Source organism: Balaenoptera musculus, chromosome 14 (assembly GCF_009873245.2).
Source record: "Balaenoptera musculus isolate JJ_BM4_2016_0621 chromosome 14, mBalMus1.pri.v3, whole genome shotgun sequence".
Taxonomy (NCBI): domain Eukaryota; kingdom Metazoa; phylum Chordata; class Mammalia; order Artiodactyla; family Balaenopteridae; genus Balaenoptera; species Balaenoptera musculus.
Window position 1 is genome coordinate 90,008,792 of NC_045798.1, and position 25,608 is coordinate 90,034,399.

A 25,608-nucleotide genomic window follows, 5' to 3' on the forward strand; every position below is an offset into this window, starting at 1 on the left:
AAGATTTGGATCCAGTGGCAGTGACCCCGCTGGGAGGTGGCCTCGCGGAGGGGGCGGTGGCAGCTGGTTTGCCCCCAGTCCCTGCCCGGGGCAGCTGCCGAGGGGGGTCAGTTAGTAGAACCCCCAAGGTCTCCCTGTCCACCAGGGGTGAGAGCACAGAGACCCTCCGTCTCTGCAGCGGCCTCCAGGGCGATCTCACAACCCAGGCAGTTTAAGCAGAAGAGGGCGCCTTCCTTCCCCCACCCCTAACCTCTAGATGGTGCGGTGTATACAGCAGGCCTCCCGAGGCTTCACTACATCTATGATTCCCAGTTAGTCAGAGGATGGACTCGTTCTGGCTTCCCTTAAACTGAATGCGGGGGGAGCATTGTGGCTCATTTGGGGCTGGAATCCCCTTGCTGCGGATCCCCGTTGCTTACCAGCCACACACACACTAAGGATTACACGGTATTGCCAACGAAAGGCTAGTATATCTGCACCTTCAATGGGGACAGGGTAGGAGAAAACTCCCAGATCCCTTCCAAGGCCAGTGCCAAAGTGTCCTGATCCTTTTCATCTTACGATTTGTGTATTTCCACTTTGCAAAAGTTTTTTTTTTGAATACCTTGAGATTTCCATAATTTAAGAAAAAAATTGGATGTTTTTGTAGGCATGGGAGAAAAGGAGGGACACGAGTTCTTGCCTGGCACCGAGGCCTGCGCACACCAGATGCTCAGAAAATATGTGCTGGTTGATTCATTGTTTGCGTTTAATTAAGAGTTTCTAGCCAGGGTGTGGCTGGGAGCTGCCCTATCGTCATCACAGGTGTATGTGCGATGATTAGCAGGTCGTGTGGAACACATGGGTTGGTAGGAAATGATAACATGTTGGGTTTGGCCCTGGCCAAAGCAGGTGGGGCCTGTGTCCCTGGAGGATTTGACAGCCAGGGGTGCGGGCAGCCCCCCTCCTACCCCAGCTCTCCCTGCACGTCGCAGCTGAAAGGGGGTCCGCTTGGGCGTTGAAGGGACAGCCGTGTCTCTGTCACCTCCCAGCGGCTCCCCTGAGAGCTCCAGCGCTTCTCAGCCGAAGCAGACGAGACAGGGGCCCGCTCCCGCTCGGCATCGCGCCTGTGGGCACCTGCCAGGTTCAGACGGTTACTCGGTGCCCCGTGCCATTAACGCAGCCAAGCAGGACCGGTGCGCGTCGCTGTGAGGCCAGACACACGCGTACTGGGCCTCCTCGGTCGGGAGCCCGTGGGCAAATGTTTCAGCTGCTGCTGTTTTAGCTTTTCTGATCCCTCCCGTGTCAGACGAGAAGGCTGGACTGAACCATGCCAGCTCTCTGACTTCCGGGGGAAAACTCGTTTCTGTGAAACGGAGCCGGGCATACATTCACGCAAAATCAAACTCCTAACACTTTAATTTGATGGTCTGTTTAGAAAGAAGACAAATTGAAATCTCACATATAAATAGTACAGGAGACATTACGTTGTTTTTTAAATTAATGAAGCTAAGACGCAAGAGGAGACCACGCGCACCGAGGGGCAGACGGTGCCCTGGGCCCCCGACGCCCTGCGCTGCTGCCGAGGGGCTCAGGCTGGGCCACGGCGCTCTGCCCCCGCCTCACCCGCCCGGCACCTGCTCTGGCCCCCACCACCCCCACCCCGCCTCCCTCCTCACCCACCCGACACCTGCTCTGTGCCCCACCCCCCACCCCCACCCCTCCTCCCTCCTCCCTAGACAAGCCTCCTGGGGAGGCAGCAGATAAGCTGGGTGGCGGCAGAGCCAGAGCCCTGGGCTGCAGTTCCCAGAATTTAATGACCTTCCTGGATATTTTTAACCTTCTCAGATATTTAAACGATGGAGTTTAAACCTTAGATTAGACTTGGGAAGTGTTGGGCACATGAAAGTCGAGGCTAGGATTATGGGGCCCAGCGAAGCCTCAGAAACCCTCAGGCTGACCTGAACGTTGGGTTTTTTTACTACATTCTAGCTGGAAGAGGCAGATTTATTTTTGCAAAGGATTAGCCTTTTCCGGTGGGAAAGGCTGTGGTCTCCGTGTTCGTGACTCAGTCCTCAGCGGCCGACAGCCACCCGGCCCCAGCAGGACTCAGGGAGCGGGTGTGTGGACGGAGGGTCTGCCCCCGGCCGGCGTGGCTTCCGGGGCCTCTGCGCTCCCAGCCGGGGGTCTCCACATGCACCCTCACCCCTCCCGTCCCCAGAGGGTGCCTGCCTCCCTCCGGGGTTCTGTCCGGGGGTTGGCATGGGGCCCGGGATTCGGAGCCGCAGCCGGAGTCCAGGTGATTCCCATCACTGGGACGGTGGGAAGCTGGTGTGTGGGTTGTGGCTGGCGTCTTTGTAGCAGAAGTGGAACAGAAAGTACCGGCATGTCACGTATTATGGGTGCAGCTCTCTGTGTTCTGGGTCACGGCGTTAAACGGGTTCAAAATAACGGAAAGGCCCTGCCCAGAACGTGTGTCTAGAAGCCGGAGCTCCCCGCTGAGTTCAGCGTAGCCGGGCAGCCCAGAGCGGCCAGGCTCACAGCAGAGCGCGGGGCTGCCCACTGGGGTGGGGCCGGCCTTGGGGGGGGCGGGGCGTTGGCTCAGGCCCCGCCCCTTGCTAAGCGGGCACCTGCCGGACTCCCTGGTCCCGGAGTCCCACCCCCAGTGCGGGTCAAACTCAAGGGTGCCTCCGCCGGCCCCTGGGGCAGAGTCCCCGTGCGCTGTCTGAGCCCCCGACCTCCAGGCCAAGCAAATTTCAGATCGTCTCCCTGAACACACAGCGGCCAAACCGGGTCTGGTAACAGCCAGGAAGAGGGTTCCCTTCCTTTCCGGGGATCGAGGAGGCGTGTAGATTAACATGGGAAAAAGTGCATGACAAGTTTTAAATCCGAATGCTTTATGTAACATCATAGCAATTAATGCAATGGAGTGTAACGCTTCGGTGAAATAAAACGCATTAAAAATTAATGCCCGTTATGTAGATTAGCTACTTAGTCATGGGAAGGGAACAGTCTTGCTTCTCAGCCTCAGATGTTTGATTGTGGTGCTGTAATGTTGTGAGGCCCCTTTCTGGACAATTTAGCTAGTTCACAGTTACTTCAAGAAAATGACTGCTTCTGACTGTGAACAAATTTTCTTGATTCTTTTTTCCACCAAAAGAAAAAAAAAAAAGACATCTCTTAGATGAGGAAAGATAGGAAATATGTATCGTTGGCTTCTTGAACACTCACCAGATTGGAAGTAGAAAAATTCTGGAGTCTCAAGAAAATGCAGAGGTGTGCAGGGCAACAAGCACGATGAACAAGGTGGATGTTTATCTCCCGGAATCGTGACGTGTTGTTTTAACAAGAAACCTACAACTGGGGGGGCGCAGGCTTGGCGAGTAAGAGGCTTCCGAGGGGCTGTCACTCCCGGGAAACACCTGCTGGCCGGCTGGGGGCCATGACGCACCTGAGCCCACACCTGGTCCCTGGGGAGGGGGGCACCCGGTGCGTCCCCCGGAGCAGAGCTGCAGGCAGACAGGCCATTGGGAGGGAGAGGGGCCCGCTCTGCTCAGCGGCGTCATGGGTGGGTCACGTCTGGGCTGACGCCCTTTTATGTGAAGAGATTATTTCACACCGAAGGAAAGGCGACCAAAAAGAAGCCCGCTCCGAGCCCGAGGAGCAAGTGGAAAGGTGGTGCCTCATGTTTCCAGATACAACAAATGCAACTAAAAATACCTGCTATTGCTTTTCCTTCACCATGAAAGAAGTACATTTTTATCATAGAGGAACTGGAAACATAGATTAAAGAGAAGCGTAAGTTTAGGCAAAAGCTTGTGTAATTCCACTCCTAGAGGGAACGGCTACTGATTTGTCAGGGTATGTCCTTCTTTCAGGGTTTATACACAGAATTACCACCCACATTCCCATGTCCACACACTCTCATACAAGCGTGTGGGATCATTTTATGTCTTCAGGTTTTCACTTGTTAAATTGAATGTTTTTGGGTGGATTTGTCAAAATGTGTTTGTGTTTCCTTCTATTGTTGGCCATGTGGGTTGTTTCTCATTTCTCATGTTCTATAATAGACATCTTTATCTTCAAAAAGCATTTCATTTGGTCACAGCGCATGAGCTCTCAGGCTTTTGATACATGACGCCAAATGGTTTCTCGGGGAAGTTGTGCCGAAGTTCCCTGCACGTCCCCTTGACTCTCATCACATCTTGAATCTTAATCTCTACGTTTCCAAAGCCGAGGTCTTTCTGTCGGAAGGCACCACGGGGTCGTTACAAAACACTCGTGCAGGAGAAAGCGTGAATCAGGACGTGTGCTGCCACCGAGCTGGCCGGCTCCTGGGCTCTCTGTCACGCATGTCGCTGCATGTCCTGCACCGGGAGACGCCGGTTTCCTGCGTGTGTTTTCAGGGATCGTTGCTGCCTCGGTTGTCCCGTCTGTCTCCCAGGAAGGCTGAGCTGCTTCCCCCACTGCTTTTCGCTCCTGTCCTCTGTTTCTCTGTGGCGGCCTCGCTTCTCCCATTTTTGGCGTGTGCTTCTCCCCGGACCACCATTTGCCCGCGCTGTTTGCGTTTACCTGCAGCCCTGCAGTGGGCCACCAGCCGTGTGAGCACCAGCCCTCGGGCGCCCACCCGCTGGCCTTGGCCACATGTCTGTGCCGCAGGGCCCAGCACGCATTAGGTCAGCAGACGTCTCTGAGTGGTCACAGTGAGCTGGGTTCTGTGCTAAGCATCAGAAAGTATATCTTGAGCCTCTAAAACCTGGAGTCCAGTTGTGGAGGAGGAGATGTATACAGATACAGAAGGATGGACGCAGCTACACACACATGCACATCCATACACACGTGTACACACCCACATATACACCTACACGCATGCACATCAACACACGTATACATGTATACACACATACATACCCACCCACATGTGTACACACATTCACACACACACACGCATGCACAAGCCTGGCGGGCAGGGGAGACCCTCAGAGAAGTCGCCGGGCAATGCCCCGTGAGCCACACGGCCTGGAGAACTGGAGCGGCGCCCAGGGGTGGGGGGTCTGAGCTGGGGGCCCGTGTGCGCTCGTCTTGCTCACAGACCTCTTCTTGGTGTCAGTACGTGGGGGGAATGTAGGCGACTTTGAGACGTGTCCCCACAGAGCGGTGTGCAGCCGTCTTCAGGCCACACGCCTGCCCTGGGGCTCCCCCCGTCCCCCTCCACTCCGCGCCCCCAGTGCAGGGAGGCTGCCCAGAGAGGCCCTTTGTCCGCGCTCAGTACTCAGTCGGCCTCTCGCTGCACCTGCCCTGCAGCCCGTGTGGCCCTCGGGCCTGGCACGGGCTCCTCCCCTCCCACCGCCGCGGCCCCGGGGAACAGGAATTATTCTGTCCCCACACACACAACGCGCCGCCTAACTCGGCCTGGACAAGAAGGACCCCAGGATCGGACGTCTGTTGGCACCGTCCACGGCTGCGGGGAGGAGGCCTTGGCACGCGGCTCTCCCACCACCCCGGCCTGTGAAGGGATGTCCCGCTGTGCCTTTGGCGGTGAGACCAGAATAAGGGCTTATGAGCCTCATTTCAGGCAGGTGGAGGCCATGTTAATGGAGAACAAACAGGGCAGTGGTGGAAAACTGCCATTGGCTCAGGGCCAGAATTAGAAGTTACCGACTTGGCTTTTAGAAGGTACAAGGCGGCTCTCGGAACGGTGCCAGGCATGGGTGCCAGGCATGAATGCAATGTGGCTTTAGATGGCTTCTGGTGGACAGTTGTGTACCAAAGGGATGAGAACCGCTGCTGGGGTCTTAAAGAACAAGCTTAATGCTGTATCCATGGGCAAACAGGCGCTATGCAGGAAGTTAAGCACTATGTAGGCACTAAGCTGAAAGTTGAAGGGGTGGACTTGAATCCTTGACCTGTCTGGGCCAACTTTTTGATCCTGGGTACACGTTTTTATCCATGGATGGCTTGCTTGGGGTGCAAATTTTGGAGATCTTTTATATAAAGGTGTCAAGAGAGGTACTGGCTACAATGCAGGGAGCAAGAAGTTTTAAGCAAAGGCAAATGTGTTACCCTGAAGATTTCAAGGGCATTTATGACAGCAGTCATGCATCTTAACAGTTGACAGGTAGCTGGATGGATGCTCATGGGATAGGAGAGGAAACAACTTTCAATTTTTTTTAAAGCCTATTTTATTTATTGGCCATGCTGCACAGCATGTAGGATCTTAGTTCCCCCACCAGGGATTGAACCTGTGCCCCCTGCAGTGGAAGCACAGAGCCCTAACCACTGGACTACCAGGGAATTCTCCAACTTTGAATTTTAATAAATTTTTATGAACCATCTGAAAAAAAAAAAAAAAAGAAGTTACCGACTTGAGTCTTGCAGCATTTTCTTTCTTCACCCTCCCCATGGGTCTAGGCTCCGTGTAGAGTCTCAAGGCTGAACTCCCTCATCTTTTTTCATGTTTAAATATTAGAATTAGCCCCAAACCTGGGCCACCTGAGACTCCCAGGTGTTGAGCTGGAAAGAACTCGGGAAGACTCACTGTAAGGACAAGGAAGCTGACCTGCCCGCGACCGGTCACGGCCCTGGGCTCAGACCTTGACCTCGGCGCGGCGCCTGGGGTCTGCAGGCAGGGGGCGGCCGTTCTCTGCTCGCTCTCCCCCAACAGCGGGGCCTCTGGGGCGGTGTTTTGAGAGGTCTGTGCCCCCCGGGGCTTGTCTGTCCTCACCGTCCACGTGACTCCTGCGTCTCGGGGCTCCGTCTGCCTGGGGGTGTCGTCACCCAGATGTCCTCTCACTGGGGGGACAAGCCCTGCCGCCAGAGGTCCTTGGGCGGGTCGTTTGCTCCGTTGGGTGATGAGAAACGTCTGAGTGATGAGCTCAAGGCCACACAGCTCCCGAGTGAGGGGCCAAGGCTCACATTTTCTGACTCACAATCCTTTCCAGCCTCCGTGGTTGCGAGGCCCCAGACCCGGGCTGGAGTCTGCGCTTGAGAGCCTGATGTGCGGCCCCCAGCCCCACGCAGACACCCCGGCACATGGGCACCTGACGGGGCATCCCTGCCACCCCTCCCTCACAGCAGGGCGGGCACTCGGACCCACTGATGACACCTCCAGATGGCACCTCTAGGCGTCCCAGCCTAGAACAGAAGGCTTCACTTCTCCTAGGCACTGTTAACAGGAGTCTCGCCGAATGCCCGCCGACTTGGGGCCCAGCCTCCCTGCCTCCGTGATTCACTGCTGTGGTTTCCAACCCCTCCTCCTGCATCATGGGCGCCCAGCCTCCAAGGGTCGTGAGGTCGCTGAGCTGGTGGCCAGTGTCCATGTCACTCAGGCACCTGTGGCCAGGTTCAGTCTGGTCCCACACTGCTCACACGACCGCTGTCCCTGTCCGTGGCGTGGAAACAACCCCCGTGGCCTTGCGGGGAGGAGAGCAGGCAGGAAGCGCTGTCGGCACCCAGTGTGGAGCGTCTTAGGTGAAACGCCTTTCTGTCTTTCAGGGCAGAAGCTGATATTTCAAAAAGAGGAGGAACTTGCAAATAGTCTAAAAGAAAAAAATCAAAGTGAAGAGGGACAAAAAGAGAAACTTAGAAAGGAAGCGTTGGGAAAGAGACAGGAGAGGCTGGAGAAAGAGGCCCATGTCGGGAATGTGGCATTCATGATGGGGCACAGGCTCTCCTGGGACATGGGGTGGGGCTCCATGGCACTGAGGGAGGCTCATCCTAGGGCTCCAGGGAGCAGGGCAGGCTGACCAGGATGCTGGGGCCGTGGCTCAACCAGTAAGAGGAGACCAACTTTGATCTCATCCAGTACCAGGTACTGAGTAGAGGCAGTACATACTGAAATCAAACATTTTAAAACAAACTAGAAAAATCTAGAAGTTACTATTTATAGTCTCTGGAGGGACAGGACTTTCCAGCCTCAGAATCGGTGGGTGATATCAGTCAGCAATGACTGTAATAAAAACAAACCAGAACTTAAACAATACTCAAAAGCTGGTTGTGTTTCTATACACTAGCAGTGAACAATCTGAAAAGGAAATTAAGAAAACAATTCCATTTATAACAGCATCAAAAAGAATAAAATACTTAGGAATACATTTAAGCAAGGAAGTACTTGTACACCGAAAAATACAAAGAAATTAAAGACCTAAATAAATGGAGAGACATCTTGTGTTCATGGATTGGAAGGCTTAATATTATCAAAGTGTCAGTACTCCCCAAACTGCCCTACAGATTCAGTATGCTCCCTGTCAAAATCCCTGCTTCCTGTTGGCAGAAATGGCTGGTCCTAAAATTCATATGGAATTGCAAAGGACCCAGGTAAGTCAAAAAAATCTTGAAAAAGAACAAGGTTGGAGGACTCACACTTACTACTTATTGAAACTTATTTCAAAGCAACAGTAATCAAAATGGTGTGGTCTTGGCATGAGAAGAGATGTATAGATTAATGGACTAGAGTGGGGAGTCCGGAAATGAACCCCAAAATCTGTGGAGGTTGATTTTCAACAGAGGAGCCAAGACCATTCAGTGGGGAAAGAATAGTTTCTTCAACAAATGGAGCTGGAACAACAGGATTCAACATGCAAAAGAACATCCAAAAGTGTCTCTGATACAAAAAAAAAAAAAAATCGCTCATCATACCAAGAACCAGAAATATCAAAACCTGACTGAAAAAAGACCATCAATAAATGCTGAGATGAATCAGATGTTGGAATTATCTGACTAGTTTTCTAAAGCAGACTTCACAAAAATGCTTCACCAAGCAATTACGGGTTTTCCTGAAACAAACAAACAAACAAAAAACAGAAAATTTCAGCAAAGAAATGCAAGTTATAAAAAAATATACAAAGAAATTATAGAACTGAAAAATACAATAATTGAATGTAAAAACTTGCTGCATGGGGTCAAAAGTAGAGAGGACATAACAGAGGATAAAATCAGTGAACCTGAGATTAATCAAAACTGACCAGTCTCAACATCAGAGAGAAAAAAAGACTGAAAAAAAAAATGAACAGAGTCATGGGGACCTGTGGGAAAATAACAAAAATATCAACATTTTTATCATTAGGCCTCAGAAGGAGAGAAGAAAGGGAATGGGACTGAAAAAGTATTTGAATAAAGAATGCCTGAAAACCTCTCAAACTTGGCAGAAAATACAAACCTACAGACTCAAGGAGCAGAGCAGAAAAATGACAGAAAAATCTCTAAATTCTTGGGAATTAGATAATACACACAAACAATTCATATGTCAAAGAGGAAGTCTCAAAAGAAGTTTTAAAATACATAGCACTGAAAGGAAATGAAAACACAACAAATCAAAATATGTGGAATGCAGCCAAAGCAGTGCTGAGGAAAATTGATAGCACTAAAATGCTTATATTAGAAAAGAGGAAAGATCTCTATATATCATACTATATCAATAATATAACTTTTTAAACTGTGTTAATTCTTTAAGAACTCCTAAAAAAAAGAAATCTCCAGGTCCTGGGGGTTTCACTGGAAAATTCTACCAAACATTCAAAAAAGAATTAATCCTACCAAACATTTAACAAAAAGGAGGGAACACTTTCTAAATCTCTTTGAGGTTAGCATTACCTGGAGACCACATTAGACAAAGACAACACACAAAAAAGAAAACTACAGATCAATATCATTCATGAACTTGGACACAAACTCCTAAACAAAATATTGGCACTTTGAATCTAGCAATGCATAAAGTTACCGGACCAAGTGAGATTTAATCCAGGTATGCAAGTCTGGTTCAACATTCAAAAATCAGTCAGAATAATTCACCTTATCAACAGAATAGATATACAATCACATCAATTGATGCAGAAAAAGCATTTGATAAAATACAACACCCACTAATAATGAAAACTCTCAGAAAACTAGAAATAGATCCTCAACTTGATAAAGAACACCTGAAAAAAACATACAGCTAACATCATACTTAATGGTGAAAGGCTGAATGTTTTCCCCCTCAGATCAGGAACAAGGCAAGGGTGTCCCCTCTCAACCTAGTACTGAAAGTTAAATAAAGCAAGAAAAGGAAATAAAAGGCACACAGTTCAGAAAGGAAGAAATATAATTACCCCTCTTTGCAGATGCCATGATTATCTGTGTAGAAAATTCCAAGGAATGTACCAAGAAAACTCCTAGAACCAATAAGTGAATACAGCAAGGTCACAGGGTAAGATATTAAGACACAAAAATCACTCACATTTCTGTATACCAGCAATTAACATGTGAAACCAATTAAAAACACAGGACTATTACAGTCACTTGAAAGAAAATTAAATACTTAGGTATGAATGATGCAAAACACTTACAGGGTCCATATGCTGCAAATTATAAAATGCGGATGAAAGATATCAAAGAAGACCTGAAGAACAGAACGACATACCAGGTTCACGGATTAGAAGACTCTACACAGTACAGTTGTCTACTCTCCTCAAACTGATCTATGGGTTTAATACGATTTCTATCAAAATCCCAACAAGAATTTTTGTAGACATGTACAGCTTATTCTAAAATTCATATGGAAAGGCATAGGCTCTAACATAGCTATAACAATCTTGAAAAAGAAGGATAAAGTGGATAATTACTCTACCCAATAATAATGCTCACTATATAGCTCCAGTAATAAGACAATGTGATGCTGGCAGAGGGATAGGCAGATGCGTAGAACACGGAACCCAGTAGTGGACCCACACAGGTACACCTAAATGATCTTCAACGAAGTTACAAAACCAATTCAGTGGAGGAAGCGTAGCCTTTTCAACAAATGGCAGTTCAGTTGGTCATCCACAGGAGAAAAAAAGAACTCATTCTTAACTTCACACCTTCTATAAAAATCAACTCAAACACAACACTGTAAATCAGTTATACTCCAATAAAATAAATGTTTTAAAAATTAACTCAGAAATGGATCACAGACTTTAATGTAAAATGTAAAACTGTAAGACTTTTAGAAAAAAATAGGAGAGAATCATCTGGATTTAGGGTTAGGCAAAAAGTTATTAGACTTGACACCAAAAGCATGGTCTGTAAAAGGTAGACATGACAAATTGGACCTCATCAGAATTAAAAACTGCTTTTCCAAAGACCCTTTGAAGAGCATGAAAGGAAAAGCTACAGAGTGGGAGACAATATTTGCAAACCACACATCCAATAAAGGACCCAAATCTGTAACATATAAAGAATTTTCAAAATTCAATAGACAACAGCAACAACAAAACCAAAAATATCCAATTAAAAATGAGCAAAATATATGAACAGCTATTTCACTGAAGAGGATATACAGATGGTAAATAAGCACATGAAAGATGTTCAGCATCATTAGCCGTTAGAGAAATGCAAATTAAAGCCACAAAAAGGTATCACTACACACTTATCAAAATAAATTAAAAATATACACCAAATGCTGACAAGGATATAGAGAAATGATCTCTCATACATCGCTGGTGGGAATGTAAAATGGTGCAATCACTGTGGAAATTTGTTTGGCGGTTTTTTATAAAATCGATTATGCAACTGCAATATGACCCAGCAGTTGCACTCCTGGGCATTTATCCCAGAGAAACGACAACTTCTGTTCACATAAAAGCCTGTACACGACAGTTTATTGCAGTTCTGTTTGTAATATCAGAAACTGGATACAACCCAGATTCTTTCTATGGGTGAATGGTTAACTGTGGTCCTTCCACACCATGAAATACTACTTGCAATAAAATAGGAGTGAGCTATTGATACACGCAGTAGTTTGGATGAATCTCCAGGGAATTGCTGAGTAAAAACACTTTTTACGATGAAAAATCTATTTATGTGTTAGTGATATACTTTAAAATATATTTCTATTGGGGGTAGGGAAGGCTTCTCAGAGAAAATGACTTGAATGTGCAAAAGGGGGGTCTCTGCAGCCTTCATACAAGTGTCTAGCTGTAAAGTCACAGTAAGATAGTGTCCAGTGATAGGGCAGTGCTGAGGAGGGGTAACGGCCCATCCTCGGGGTGAGGTGCTCCCCAGTGCCTGCCCACACGCTTACAGGCAGGCAGAGGAGCTTAGGTAGGACTTCGAGTGGCGTCAAAGAAGAGCCAACGTCCTATTCCCATGGGGTTCCCAGTGCCAAGGAGAGAACCACGATTTAGCAAAAATGTGGGCGTTTCCTTACAGCCTTCGCTGCCCACCGACCCCGCCCCACCAGCCAGACCTCTGCGTGGAAGCCTTGCTCAGCCTTCCTGTCTGACTGGGAGGGAGCAGAGAGGAGAACTGTGGAGTCTGAGGACGTGTGAGCTCCAGTGCTGCCCCGGGGGCTTTCTTGCCTCTCCTGCTGTGGACGCGGGGCCTGCAGGCAACCACCCGTCCATCTCCCTCCCCGCCGGGCACCATGCCCACCGCAGCTGCCAGCAGCCAGAGGTCAGCTCAGCCAGCTGTGTCAGAATACGCAAAGAAAGGGGTGGAGGACCCCCGGCTCTACGACGGTTGGCAGTGGTGATGGGATTAAAGGTAATTCTTCCTTCTATGTTATTGTACTGTCCAATTTTCCCCTTTTCCCATGGCTTAGTTTTATAATTGGAACATTATTCTTTACGAAGATGAACGTCTAAGACTCATTTATGCAAATTAATGTAGAGATGAATAAGAAACATCAAAACATATCCTTATGCGGCTGAAAAGTGTTGCGTCCGCGGTGGGAAGTCTCGTCCCACGCCTTTCTGACCAACCTCCCCCTCTGCACCCAGCAGCTGGCAGTGACACCTGGGGCTTTTGCAGGGTGGACGGGGCAGATGCCCCCTCACGGCTGGGCGCTGGATCGCAGGGGGATCGTAGTGATCTGTTTGGGCTAAATTCACCCTGTAGTCCCGTCGAAGCAGCTGCACCGCGTGGGGCGGGTTGGGCAGGGGCTCGGGGCGGGGCGTGTCGTCTCGGGGACTCGGGATGCCGGGAACCACGTACATTCACATCCTCCCGTGAAAAGTTCGGAACCTCCTTAGGACCCTGCGACGCTCAGGATGCCACATACCTGAGACAGGGTCCGGCGGCCCTGCGTGTCCCCTGGAAGGCGGCCGCTGCAAAGGCCCAGTGCCGGGAGGGCTGCCAGGAAGCCGCTGGGATCAGGCTGTGGGCTCTTCCCTGACGGAAGGTTCTGGCGGGAGCGGCCCCCAGCCCCCTGCCCCCTCCTGACTGGGGCTGCCCCGAGGGACCTGCTCGCTGCCTCCGCCACACGCCCCCAGGAAGACTTGGCCGCTGCTTGGCCGTCATCCCAGTCAGGAGTGCGAGGGGCAGCGGACCCCCGTTTGTCCTCCCACCCCAGGTCCATCAGGGCCACCCTACGGAGGTGCCGGCGGAACCCGCTGGGTGGGACCCACAGGTGAGGCGCCCGGGTTGTGGAGTCCCCTCCCTTGGGGCTGCCCTGGGCCTGTTGAGCCCCCCCCCTGCTTCCTCCTCATCCCCGCCCCCCCCCCACCAGCTCTCCCGCCCTCTTAGAACAAGTGTGCATCGGTAACGCAAGAAACTATTTGGTGTAAAATAGCTAGCTAGTGGGAAGCAGCCGCATAGCACAGGGAGATCAGCTCGGTGCTTTGTGACCACCTAGAGGGGTGGGATGGGGAGGGTGGGAGGGAGGGAGATGCAAGAGGGAAGAGATATGGGAACATATTGTATGTGTATAACTGATTCACTTTGTTATAAAGCAGAAGCTAACACACCATTGTAAGGCAATTATACTTCAATAAAGATATTTAAAAAAAAAAAAAAGAAAGAAACTATTTGGGGGCTTCCCTGGTGGCGCAGTGGTTACGAATCCGCCTGTCAATGCAGTGGACACGGGTTCGAGCCCTGGTCCGGGAGGATCCCACATTCTGCGGAGCAACTAAGCCCGTGCACCACGACTACTGAGCCTGCGCTCTAGAGCCCGCGAGCCACAACTACTGAGCCCGTGAGCCACAGCTACTGAAGCCTGCGTGCCTAGAGCCCGTGCTCCGCAACAAGAGAAACCACCGCAATGAGAAGCCCGCGCACCACAAGGAAGAGTAGCCCCTGCTCGCCGCAACTAGAGAAAGCCCGCGCACAGCAACAAAGACCCAACGCAGCCAAAAATAAATAAATTTTAAATATGTATATATATATATATTTAAAAAAAAAAGAAACTATTTGAACGGAAGAGAAAATGTTCTTGAAGCAAGTGGCACAACTGTTTATTTTCGGGACTCCGTTAACACCGAGCTGTATAAAAATTACGTGACACCAGTTCACCCCAAGTAGATCGTCGTGTGCGGCAGCCCCTCCCCAGTCAGCAGAGCCTCCTGCTGTGCTTCCACACAAGCCTCACCTGATCTGGACGCCTCGTTCAGAACTGGCCCGAGGGCCTGGGTACCCCTGGGCCATCGGAGAGCGGCTGCCCGTTGGCAGGACCTGCCAGCAGTCCCACAGGCAAACACGTGGGCTTTGTTGTCATCGTAGAAATGGCCACATCTGGGCTGCAGGAAGGTGATGGCACTGCCTGAAATGAACAGCGATGGCCTCGCTGGTTCCCTACCCGGTGATACGGGCGCCGTCACTGCCACCCGCCGTCGCGGGTGGAGAAACGGACACAGAGTAGGCAGTCGACTTGTGAATGTCACATAGCTCTCGAGGAACAGGCCTCGACCCTCGGACCCCGGGCTGGAGGCAAGAGCCCTTAAGTCTTTCTTGGCTGGGTTTCTGGAACCGAGCGGCAGGTGTTGACCTTGATGTGAGGAACACCAGGTGTGACGCCTGCGGAGCCGTGGCAGCCCAGCTTTGGGAGCAGAACAGAGGGTTGAGACTCGGGGCCACTGGTTTGTGTGGCTTTATCAGCTGGGCTCCTTTGTTATTTATCCTGAATAATTTCAAAAGAACAGGGTGCTTGTGGTCTTGTCACTGATTAGTTATTCAGACTGTAGGGATCGTGGTGAAGGGGCTGACATGTTCATCTGTGGATGATCCCACAGGTTAAAGCGCAAGTATCTGGACAGGCGCCGACCCTGGCAATTCCCCAAGGGCCTCTGAGCACAGCCTCAGTGGGAGCAGGAGTGTGACCTGGGGAGGGGACACAGCTGGGAGGGGAAGGAGGGGGTCTCGGGGTGCATGCCAAGGAGGGGAGCCCAGGGACTGGAGCTGAACCTGTTGGCAGGCTGACCCATGCGGGAGACCCTGAGGCCTCCCAGAATAGCCTCCTTTGTGCTGAGCCCAGGTCAGCCTCCAGCCCCAGTTCCCACCACCTCCTGGGAGAAGTGGCACAGCTGCCAGCTGTGGTCCCACGGGGACACCCTCGCGCCCCTCAGACGCCGCAAGCTTGCGAGGCCCCCAGGAGAGCAGGCGGGGGGGCCCCCTAGGGAGGGGGTAGTTGTCAGTTTCTGGGAAGGCTGAGAGTCCCTGCTTGTGACCTCACGACACAAGACACAGCGGGTGTTTGCAGCGAATCTAGTGCGCATCCCTGGGAACGTGAACTGTGCCCGGTCTGCTCTGGGTGTTCGGAAGCAGTCTTCTGAGCGGGACATCTTAGCTGAGAAGAAAGAATGGAAATAGGGAAGCCTGAGGAACCACCGGGTGAAGCAGTCTTCTGAGAGGGACATCTTAGCTGAGAAGAAAGAATGGAAAGAGGGAAGCTTGAGGAACCACCGGGTGTACCAAAGGGAAAGTACAGATGCCATGGCCAGGGTTCCTTAAACATGACCGAAGTTTCATGTTTGGGCGTCTAAACAGTGCTTTCTTCATGATCCCTGTAATCTGAAAACTAATCAGTGATAAGATCTAGGCAACTACATGGCTAATTGCAGTAAACTATACATAACGTAAAATTTACCATTTTAACCATTTTTAAGTGTACAGTTCAGTGGCATTAGATGCATTTGAATTCTTGTGTAACCATCCCCATCCTCCGTCTCCAGAACTTTCTCATTTTCCAGTTGACACTCTGTCCCCATGAAGCACTCACTCCCCCTCCCCTGCCCCAGCCCCCGGCCCCATCCTGCTTTCCGTCTCTGAATTTAACTCCTCAAGGGACCTCTTACAATATTTGCCCTTTTGTGACTGGCTTCTTTCACTCAGCACGGTGTTCTCAAGGTTGGTCCACGTTGTAGCGGAATTTCTTTCCTTTTTATAACATAACATTGTAACATTCCCTGTGTCTATCACCACCTGCTGCTGATTCAGCCGTCTGCTGATGGACACCTGGTTGCTTCCACCTTTGGCTGTTGTGAATCGTGCTGCTGTGAACGTGGGTGCACAAGTATCTGTTCGAGTCCCTGCTTTCAATTCTTCTGGGTAGAGACACAGAACTGGCATTATTGGACCATACGGTGACTCTATTTTTAATTTTTTGACGGATCCCTGTACTGTTTTCCACAGTGATTGTACCATTTTATATTCCCACCTCCAGAGCCCAAGGGTTCAGATTTCTCCACATCCTCGCCAATACTCTTTTTCTGTTTGTTTTTTCTCTTTATAATAGCCACCCTAATGGATGTGAAGTGGTATCTCATTGTGGTTTTGATTTTCATTTCTCTAATGATTAGTGTTGTTAGAGCATCTTTTCATGTGCTTATTGGCCATTTATATTTTTTTCTTTGGAGAAATATCTATTCAAGTCCTTTGTTCATTTTTAAAACAGGTTTTTTAGGTTGTCATTGAGCTGTAGGAGTTCTCCATATATTCTAGATAGCAGTCCTTTATCAGATATACGGCTTGAAAATATTTTCTCCTTTTCATCTGATCTGTGGGCTGTCTTCCCACTCTGTTGATAGTGTTCTTCGGTGAACAAAACTATTTAATGTTGACGAAATCCAGTTAATCTACTTTTCCTTTTTTTACTTGTGCTTTTGATGCCATATCCAAGAAATCATTACCAAATCCAATGTCATGAAGCTTAGAAGAAAAGCTCCATTTTCTTCTAAGAGTTTTATGGTTTTAGCTCTTATGTTTAGGTCTTTGATCCATTTTGAGCTAATTTTTTTATATGGTGTAAGGTAAGGATCCAACTTACTTTTTTTTTTTTGTATACAGATATCCAGTTTTCCCAACACCATTTGTTGAAAAGATGGTCTTCCACATTGAATGGTCTTGGCACCATTTAACCATGTATTCGAGGGTTTATTTCAGGGTTCTCGATTCATTCTGTTGGTCATAAATCCGTCTTTATGCCAGTGATGCACTGTTTTGTTTGTTGCAGTTTTGTAGTAAGTTTTGAGATCAGGAAGTGTGAGGCCTCCGCCTTTGTTCTTTTTCAAGGTTGTTTTGTCTATTTCAGGGCCCTTGAGTTTCCACATGAACTTCAGGATGGACTTTCCTATTTCTGCAAAAAACCTGATTGGGATTTTGACAGGGATTTGCACTGAAGCTGCAGATCTCTTTGAGTAGTGTAGATATCATAATCATATTAAGTCTTTCAGTCCATGAACATGGGATATATTTCCAATTATTTGTGTCTTCTTTCATTCCCTTTAACAACCTTTTGTAGTTCTCAGGGAACGGGCTTTTACCTCCTTGATCGGGCGTATCCCTAAGTATCTTGTGCGTGGAAGTTTCTTTCATTTACAACGGCTGGGCCTTGATACAGCCCAGCTTGTACAGCAGGGGCCGCACCAGCAGCCTCTTCAGGCGCTGTGCCCCCGCCCCCATCCCCGGCCCTCCCCACACACGCCCCGCCTCCTGGGGCCCTGCTGCCGCGCCTCCCTCCCGCTGCTTCTGCCTGGAGGTCCTCTGGGCTTCCACTGCGGATGGAGGCCCCCTCCGCCTCTGGTCCAGCCGTGTCCCCGGTGAACCCTGTCCAGTGAGGTGGGACCACGACTGGGACACATCCTTACTGCTAGTGCCCTTTGCCTCCGAGGAACTGACTTCCCAGAGGAGAAAATGTAACCAACACAGATGTTTCCCAGGAAGGGATCTCCCATCACTGACTGACTCCTGGCCCCTCCAGGAGCCTCATGGCTGGCGCCCCATTGAAGGGAGGTGCACGGGGCCTCCACGTGGCAGGGGGCCCTCATGACTCTGCAGGAGCAGGATGTCAGTTTTTGCTTATTTTGACCCATTTTTATCTATAGCAGCTGTGGATAAAGGAGAAGGGGGGGGAAAGTCTTCCCATTGCTGACAGGAAGCAGCATCTCTTCTAAAAATGTTGTTTTCTGAAGCCTGAAGTCACAGCGGGGGCTCCCCCCCAAATCACTTAAGGGCTGCGAAGGCGTCTCCTCAGGGGTCCTAATTACGGAGAACGTGGGTTGCTGTCAGAGCAGCTAAGTCATCACCTCTGGGGACGTGCGTTGCTGAACCAGCCCAAACCTGCAGAGCCTCTGCGTCCCCAGACAGAACCTCGTCCTGGAGGCTCCGCAAGGCTGGCGCGGTGCTCTGCGTGCCGCTTTCAGGGTGAGCCGCTCCCAGGTAGCAGAGGTGGGCGTCCAGCAGCCCGAGCTCTGGCCAGGCTGCTGGGATCACCTGTGACTCTCGGGCCAGCCCCTCGGAGCCCAGGGCCCAGCCCAGTGCCTGGCGGTATAGCACCTCAGCGAACGTGTGTCAGACAAGAAACTGAGGCATCTGCAAATACTCAAGAGGTGAAAGAAGCAAAGTAAGAAGAGCAGAGAGGTCACAGCCATGGCGGAGGGGGGGGTAGGTGAGACGCCCTTGACTCGAGGCCAGCGAGGGGCAGTGGCCACGTGGGGAGGCCAGCGGACGAGGCCACATGCCCACAGGGCACTGGCTATGGGAGAAGCCGGCAGAGGGACGCTGGGCAGGACAACGCGGGCAGGACCCCGCAGGCCATGGCCGCCTGGGACAGCTGCTCCACCGGCACCGCCTGGCTGTCCCGGGCACCTGCCCTGGGGCAGGGCACTCGGCCTCACTGTCCTGGGAACTTCCCTGGTGGCCGATCGGGTACAGCTGGGGCTCAGGTCACAGCGTTGTGAGCAGATGGGGAGGGTTCCTCCATACCCTCACGGATGTGGGTCCACACCGGGTACCACGCTGAGCACACGGTCTACACTGGCGATGTGCAGCTGGCGACTGCTGTCTGCCCTGCTTGGGCTGCATCGGGGCCGTGTCACCGGGCAGGGTCACGAGTCAGCTCAGGTCACAGCTGGAGGCTCCCCACCATGTAAAACGTAGAGTTGGCTGTTTAAACGATTTTAAATTGTGCTGTTGTGGCATTAACTACACTCACCGTGTTGTGTGACCATCACCACTATTTTCAGAATTCGTTCATCACCCCAAACAGACCCTGTGCCCATTAAGCAATAATTCCCTATTTCCCTTCTGCAGCCCCTGGTAACTTCTTTTTAAAAAAATTTATTTTTATTTTATTTATTTTTGGTTGTGTTGGGTCTTCGTTGCTGCGCACAGGCTTTCTCTAGTTGCGGCGAGGGGGCTTCTCATTGCGGTGGCTTCTCTTGTTGCGGAGCACGGGCTCTAGGTGCGCAGGCTTCAGTAGTTGTGGCGTACAGGCTTAGTTGCTCCGCGGCATGTGGGATCTTCCTGGACCAGGGCTCGAACCCGTGTCCCCTGCGTTGGCAGGCAGATTCTTAACGACTGCACTACTAGGGAAACCCCATCCCCTGGTAACTTCTAATCTACTTTCTGTCTATACAGATTTGCCTCTTCTAGATGTTTCATACAATATTGGTCCTTTTGTGTCTGGCTTATTTCGCTTAGCACAATGATTTCAAGACTCATCCACGTTGTAGCAGGTGTCGGTACTTCATGTCTTTCTGTGGCTGAGAAATATCCCCTTGCGTGGATGGACCACATTGTTTATTTGTTCATCTGTTGAGGGTTGCTCCCAATTTGGCTATTGGGAATAATGCTGCTGTAAACATTGGCTAACATATAACTGTTGGAGTCCCTTCTTTCGATTATTTTGGTATATACTTAGGAATGGAATTGCTGGGTCATATGGTAATTCTGTGTTTGCTTTTTTGAGAAACCATCAAACTGTTTTCCACCGAGGCTGCACCATTTTACATTCCCACCAGCGCTGTGTGGGCGTCCAGTTTCTCCACATTCCAGTCAGTGCTTGCCACTGTCTGTCTGTCTGACTAACGTCATCCCCACAGAATCTCACCGTGGGTTTGGTTTGCATTTCCCCAGGGACTAAGGATGTGTGGCATCTTTTCATGTGCTTTTTGGCTGTTTGCCTTCTTTGGAGAAATGTCTATTCAAGTGCTTTGCCCATTTTGAAACTGGGGTGTTTCTCTTTTTGTTGTTTAGTTGTAGGAACTCTTTATATATTCTCGATATTAAACCCTGAAGAGGTATGTGATTTGCAGATATTTTCTCCTGTTCTGTGGGTTGTCTTTTCACTCTGCTGATAGAGTCTTTCAATGCACCAAAGTCTAATTTTAATCAAGTCCAATTGATCTATTTTTAGATTTTGTTGTATATGTTTTTTGTGTCATATTTAAGCATTGCCAGATTTAAGATCGTGAAGATTTGACCCCATTCTTATTTAATTTTTATAGTTTTAGCTCTTAAACTTTGATCACTGACCCATTTTGAGTGAAGTGTTACATGTGGTGTAAGGTAGGGGTTCAAGTTCATCCTTTTGCACGTGACTGTCCAGTGTTCCCAACACCATTTGTTAACAAGACTGTCCTCTCCACGTTGAGTGGACCCGGCGCCCATGTCTAAATCAACTGACTGTGATTGTGAGGCTTTGTTTTGGGTTCTCGATTATGTCCATGTGCCAGGACCACACTCTCAGTTACTGCAGTTTTGTGGTACGTTCTGAAATTGGAGTGTGAGATCTCCAACTTTGCTCTTCTTTTGTAAGATTGGCTGTTCCGAGTCTCTGGTGTTTCATGTGAATTTTAGGGAGGTTTTTTATTTCTGCAGAAGGCGTTGTTAGGGTTTGATAGGCCACACTAGAAGTGGGCTGAGTGTCCGGAGGTTTTGCCTTTGAGAAAATCCCAGCACTGATATCTGGGGAGGGGGTGTGAAGACTTAAGTGAAACTCATCAAATTCAGACTCAAGGTGCTTTTCATTCCAGTGCCTCAGGGTTTAAACAGAAAAAGTTAGATTTAAAAAAAACTTCTTATTTGAACTATTTTAAGCTTCCAGAAAAGCTGAAAAATTAGCACAGAGTTTTCCTGTATCCCCACCGAGCTTCCCCTCATGTTAAGATCTTCTGCACAAACACAGTGAAACCAGGGAATCAACACTGGTCCTGCACGGTGACCGCGCTGAAGCCCGTTCCGGTGTCGCCCGTTCTCACTTGGGCTCCAGGACCCTCGGATCCCTCCCCCCATCTGGGTTGTGTTTCTCCTTCATCTCCTGAGTCTGCAAGTTCCAGTTTTTCTTTGCCTATCGAGTTGCTGACACTTCAGAAGGATGTTCTCAGCCTGAGAGCTTACCTACTCCACACAGCCTTTCACGCCCAGCTCTTTTGTCTGTCGCCTGGCAGCCATCAGTGCTGTTTCCCACGGCTTCTCAGGCGGGGTCTTGTCCTCCTCCCACCCCTACTGTGAGGCTCTTGCTGTTTTCTCTCCCACCTGGCTGTTGCTCGTTGGTGGCAAAGGGAGCGTGGAGCGTGTGGCCCTGGGAAATCAGGGGAGGCCTCTGCCCTGTCCCCCCCCCCCCCCCGCCCAGCCGGGGCCCAGGCCCTGTGGTTTCTGCTCATCCTTCCTAAATGTCTCCTGCACAGGCGGGCCCTGTGCGCGTTGTATGCCTCTGTCTCACTAGACGGTGCGCCTGCAGCTGTGCCTTTGGACACACGTCCCGGAAGGCGTCAGGCCCGGCTGCAGACATCTTCCTCGTTCTCTTTGCCGCTGCTGGTCCCCCACTGCATGGCCCACGGTAGTTACTCGGTCACTCTCCTCTGTGTGGGCAGTTAGTCGGGCTGTTTCTGATATTTTGCAGAAACACCGCGGCCGAACTGGAGAGAGAATTTCCGGTGCGTGAGGTCCTCACAGAGAGGCAGTCGCTTCAGACTTGGACTGAAGACTTATTTCTGCGGGGAGTAGGCAGCGCCCCCTCTCCTGAGGTGCGCTGCTCCTTCCCTGAGGTGCGCTGCTCCTTCCGTGAGGTGCGCTGCTCCTTCCCTGAGGTGCGCTGCTCCTTCCCTGAGGTGCGCTGCTCCTTCCCCTGAGGTGCGCTGCTCCTTCCCCTGAGGTGCGCTGCTCCTTCCCTGAGGTGCGCTGCTCCTTCCCTGAGGTGCGCTGCTCCTTCCCCTGAGGTGCGCTGCTCCTTCCCCTGAGGTGCGCTGCTCCTTCCCTGAGGTGCGCTGCTCCTTCCCTGAGGTGCGCTGCTCCTTCCCTGAGGTGCGCTGCTCCTTCCCTGAGGTGCGCTGCTCCTTCCCCTGAGGTGCGCTGCTCCTTCCCTGAGGTGCGCTGCTCCTTCCGTGAGGGGTTCGGGGTGCACAGGAGGCCACTGCTGTCCGGACTCCCTGGGGAAGGTGACAGCACAGCGGTGCCCCGCAGCCTCGCAGGGGCTCACATGGAGGTCCAGTTACGTGCATCACGTTCTGCTGCAGAAGGTGTGGGAGTGATTAATTACTTGTTTAATAAAATTGATTTGAAAAAGGAATTACCAATTAAGAATTGTCCTGACTAAAAAGTAAAAATTCAATTATCTAGAAACTTTGCTCACTTCCTGCTCAGGGAGCTGAGATCTGATGTTTGGAGCCTGTGAGGAGGCCGCCTGCTCTTACTGGGAACACTGGGGGCCTCTGGTCTTTTATGGGGATGCGGTGGAGGCCTTGGGCCTCCTTCTGGGGACCAGCCTGGGGACCCTCACTTAAGGTCCCGGAGAGTCCAGGGGCCCCGGAGCTGGAGTTGGAGGGTGTGGGGGCTGGTCTGAGCCAGCCCTGTGCCCTCAAGCTGCAGCCGCTCCTCTCAGGTGCCAGCGATATTGGCCCCCACAGGGACGCCCCCCCTGACCCCCTGTGTGATGGGCAGAGGGCGGTAGCGCGTAGCGGCCGTGACCCACGTGAATTTCAAACCATCATCTTTCCGTTCACTGCAGTTTCAGTAGCTCCATCCTGTACAAACAGCTGCTCTGGGCTCGGTGTCCAGGGCCAGGCTGGACCGCAGGCTCAGCCTCTTAGCTCGGGAAGCCCCCCGGGGCCCAGCGAGAGCTCAGGCCCCCACCAGCGGGGCAGGGCCAGGGGGCTCGCTAGCTCAGGACAGCGGCTCTCAAACTTCGCGGTCTATTTTAGACCATTCAAGAGCTTTTATTATGTGGGTTTAGAAATTGATAGGGGTGGGGACAAACCCACTGGGGGCCCCAGCCCTGGGGGCCCTTGACACACTGAGGGTGCATCCGCCGTCCCCGATGGATACTCAGGATGGATTTGGGAAACGCTGCAGAGAGACAGAATGCCAGTGTGAGCCCCTCCCTCGGGGCGACGTTTCCTCCAAATCACAGCCTGGAGACCAGGAAACCACGTGTAAGGGACGGGGCGACTCCCTCCCCCCGGCTGGTGCCGCAGCTCCGAGGCTGGGGGGAAGCCCCTCTCCTCTGGGCTCCAGAAGCAAAAGCACCTATGCCAATAGCTATTTCAGAGAAAAGATGGATGTAACAGACATCTGCATACAGATGTACTGACTATAATCCTCGCACTTATACACTGAAGCAGACTCAGCAGTTACGCTTGTACTGGCACACAGCTGCTTCCTCCAGCCCGTTCGCTCACGGGCACAGGCAGACGCACTGAAATCCACGAGGAGGGCCGTGCTGAGGACCAGAGGCCCTGACCCTGCTGAGGGTGAGGCCCAGGCCGCCTCTGAAATGGCCGTTCGTCCTGTGAATCACGCAGCAAAGCCCAGGGCCTGAGCGAGCCCAGAGGCCTGGCTCACGGGCACGTGCTACAGTGCACACACGGGTCAGCTGGGCTCCGGGCGGCCGAGAGTGGTGGGCAGGTGGCCTGAGCCCTGGTGACGCCTGGGCTTCTGCCCCAGCGGCTCCTCGACTCGGGGACAGTCACTTACAACGTGCAAGGGCGCAGCTCACAGTCGTCCAGGAGGACGTCGGGCCCGCAGGGACAGCGGGGCGAGCAGGGGAGCCCCGGGTGGGCCCAGAGAGGGGAGGGTCCCAGAGGGACGCGCTGCTACCCCCCGAGTGCTCTGTGGGGGGGGGGCAGGTGCGCGTGGTGGGGACTCTGGCCCAGCAGGGAGGGCCAGAAGTGGCTGTGCTGGGGGGCCGTCCTAGCGCTGGGGGCAGGGGTGGCCCTCTGTGAATTGTTCTTCTGCTGATTAGAAAGAGCCCACGGGGGACTTGGAAGAGGGAGTAATTGGGGAGGCGAGGCGGGATGAGGACGCAGGACACACACTGGCCTCCAGAAAGAATCCTCTCCCTGAAACAGGGAAGACGTGGTCAGGGGCCTTGCGTTTGAGCCTGGAGGTGACAGTTCTTACATTTATGGAGCGATAGCCGAGTGTCTGTCTAGGTCGCTGATGGGAGACCGAGAGGAGATAAGAAAGGAACAAGTTCTGAGAAGCTATTATGTTTCCATTTGTCTTGTCAAAGTCCTGCACTCAGAGCATCTGCACACCTTGGAGACGCGAGTGAGAACGTTGATTGGGGAAAAGTACAATAACCATCACGATGTCATTAAGTGGGTAACTGGAATAAACATAAACATTCCCCTGGGACTGTGGGGCCCTGTGACCACGGCAGATTTCAGAGGGTCCTCAGAACCCCAGACCAACCGTGTACTTTATGAGGCAGTGAACCGTGTTTCCTGGATTCTGTAAGAAGTCCATGACCAACCAAGGTCCAGACATGGCGCCCTAAAGGAGGGCCAACCTGTCGTTTCAGGGGTTGGAGAAGCACCCGCAGACGGCCTGGGAGACAGCAGCTCTGGAAGAGGGCTCCCTGGGATGAGCCGTGACGCGGGGAAACCAGCCAACGGTAAGAGGGTCCTGCGTGTGGCCCAGACGCCCCCGGGGAGAATGGGCTCATCGAATTAAAACCATCGCCTAAAGAGTCTCAACATGTGGACACCTGAAAACAGCGATTTCCTCAGAGGTTAATGCACAAGAGGGAGGAGAATAGAGCTTTGGGGAAAGAACCAGCGGGTTGGACTGGCCACTCGGACGCCTGTCCCCACCGGACAGCTCCCCAGAGCCTGAGGCTGTGCTGGGGAGGAAGGAGAGAGACAGCGACAGAGAGAGAAAGACAGAGACAAAGTGAGAAAGACAGAGTCAGAGACAGAGACAAAGAGAGAAAGAGACAGAGACAAAGAGAGAAAGACAGAGACAGAGTCGAAGAGGGAAAGACAGAGACAGAGATGAAGAGAGAAAGAGACGAAGAGAGAAAGACAGAGACAAAGAGAGAAAGACAGAGACAGAGACAAAGAGAGAAAGACAGAGACAGAGAGAGAAAGACAGAGACAAAGATAGAAAGACAGAGTTAGAGACAGAGACAAAGCGAGAAAGACAGAGGCAGAGAGAGAAAGACAGAGACAGAGAAAAAGAGAGAAAAACAGAGACAGAGACGAAGACAAAGAGAGATGGCCATGAGGAGCTCTGAGTAGAGAAGAGTGGGGTGGTGGCGAAATGAAGAACTCGGGGCCCCCAGAGAGCCTGTGTCCACTGTCGCCTCCCATCCTTGTCCCCTGGGTGCCCCAGGCTCCAGCTGACCTCATTCTCCTCGGGGCTGCCTCACCCCAGGACACAGAGGTCACAGAGGAA

At 51.4% G+C, this 25,608-nt stretch overlaps 1 protein-coding gene across 3 annotated transcripts in view; it reads left to right on the plus strand.

Annotated features, from left to right (window-relative positions):
- Positions 1-25,608, plus strand: part of KCNG2 (potassium voltage-gated channel modifier subfamily G member 2) — a 72,648-nt gene that overhangs the window by 1,124 nt on the left and 45,916 nt on the right. The window contains exon 2 of one of the 3 annotated variants that reach the window (XM_036823276.1): positions 24,734-24,826. The exons of 1 other annotated variant lie outside the window; for it this stretch is intronic. In XM_036823276.1, coding sequence (XP_036679171.1) covers positions 24,796-24,826 — 31 coding nt within the window. In that variant the 5' untranslated portion in view covers positions 24,734-24,795. Of the gene's footprint in view, positions 1-24,733; positions 24,827-25,608 lie in introns of those variants that run through there. One more of the 3 variants, XM_036823277.1, reaches the window with a different exon arrangement.